At 52.0% G+C, this 1279-nt stretch overlaps 1 protein-coding gene across 1 annotated transcript in view; it reads right to left on the bottom strand.

Moving 5' to 3' along the window:
• The window catches only part of MPZL2 (myelin protein zero like 2), a 20039-nt gene extending 19357 nt beyond the window's left edge, over positions 1 to 682 (bottom strand). Inside the window, exon 1 of the mRNA XM_029283524.1 lies at positions 637 to 682. Within this exon, the coding sequence (XP_029139357.1) occupies positions 637 to 682 (46 nt within the window). The remainder of the gene's footprint in view (positions 1 to 636) is intronic.
• Positions 683 to 1279: the final 597 nt, after the last annotated feature.

The raw sequence follows: 1279 nt of genomic DNA, 5'->3' as shown, positions 1-1279 counted from the left end.
CGGCCTGGCGTAGCTTGATTATGTTTCAGTGGGGGGTTTTTTACGGGTGTGTTTTTAGAACAGGCCCGTTATTTAATTCGATTTTAAAACAAACTATTTATTACCATGGTTTTTAGTATCGCCTGTTCACCGCCCTGAGTCCCGCAAGGGAGATAGGGCGGTATATAAATTTAATAAATAAATAAATAAATAAATAAATGATGAGTTCAGGCCGACGACAGTCCAAAACGCAGCTGAGGGGGGGCTTAAGCCAAGGCCTGGCAGAGTTAGCCTGTGCCTGCTTGCCATAGGGCATCTCTGTCACACCTGCTGGAGTGGCAACTGCGGTAGTGGACTTTGGTTAGGGAGGGGTCGCAGCTCTGCCCACCCAGGAGCACAAGCTCCCTTCTTCTCTGAAGAGGATGGGCAGGCCGGCAGGCCTCTGAGAGCTACTCTGAGACTATGCCGAGACGATCCCCAGGCTGCCATTTGCAAGGCTGGCCTGCTGTAGACCTCTTTTCCCATCTTGGGGCAGTGCCCCCTTCAGCTGGGCTGGGCAGGGCACAGGTGGATCTGGGTGGAAAGGAGGAGGGATGGCACTTGGCTCTGGATCCCAGACCCAGCCGAGCCTTGGTTGCTCCAGGGCCATGCAGTCACCTGGCACAGGGAGGGCATTCTGCAGGGCCCTTTCAAAGGGCTCCATCGTCTGGCATTTGGCAGGTGGGTGAATCCCCGGATGTTCCATGAGGATGTAGGAAATGGGGAGGATCTATACCGCTGATGACCACAGGAACTCAAACTCAAATATCAACCAATTTCCTTGGCAGCCAGCCATTGGGAAGGAGTTTGCCTTCTCTTTCTTCCATCATGAATTTTAGATTATGGTCCAGCCTCCTCCCTTGGATTGACTGCTGAGCCCCCACCGAAGCACCAGCTGGGCCAATCTGCTCCAATTCCCAGCTGGGCCTCCAGTGGACCAGAGGCTGTTTCCTGCCAAGACATCCGGCTGTAAATAAGGTCTGACGTGTGGGGGGGGATTGAAGAGATAGATGGGGGTGAGTGAGTGCCTTTTAGGCCCCGCAGCCTGTGACTGCTTCTTCCATTTGTGAGAAAGGAAGAAGTTTAAAAATAAAACGGTCACAATTGATTAACAATAGAAGGATTAGCCAAGCCCTGCAGGTAGGCACTAGATTCCAGGAGGCTTGGCTAGAAGACACACTTAACAAGACAAAAGGATGGCAGAGAGAAGTTCTGAACAATGTAACTGAGGGGGAGGGATGATGTATTCTGGCTAGGCGGA

This window comes from Protobothrops mucrosquamatus, unplaced genomic scaffold (assembly GCF_001527695.2).
Source record: "Protobothrops mucrosquamatus isolate PMUCROS unplaced genomic scaffold, P.Mucros_1.0 scaffold115, whole genome shotgun sequence".
NCBI classification, from domain to species: domain Eukaryota; kingdom Metazoa; phylum Chordata; class Lepidosauria; order Squamata; family Viperidae; genus Protobothrops; species Protobothrops mucrosquamatus.
Note: the sequence above shows the minus strand (reverse complement) of the source record. Positions and strands in the feature narration are given on the sequence as shown.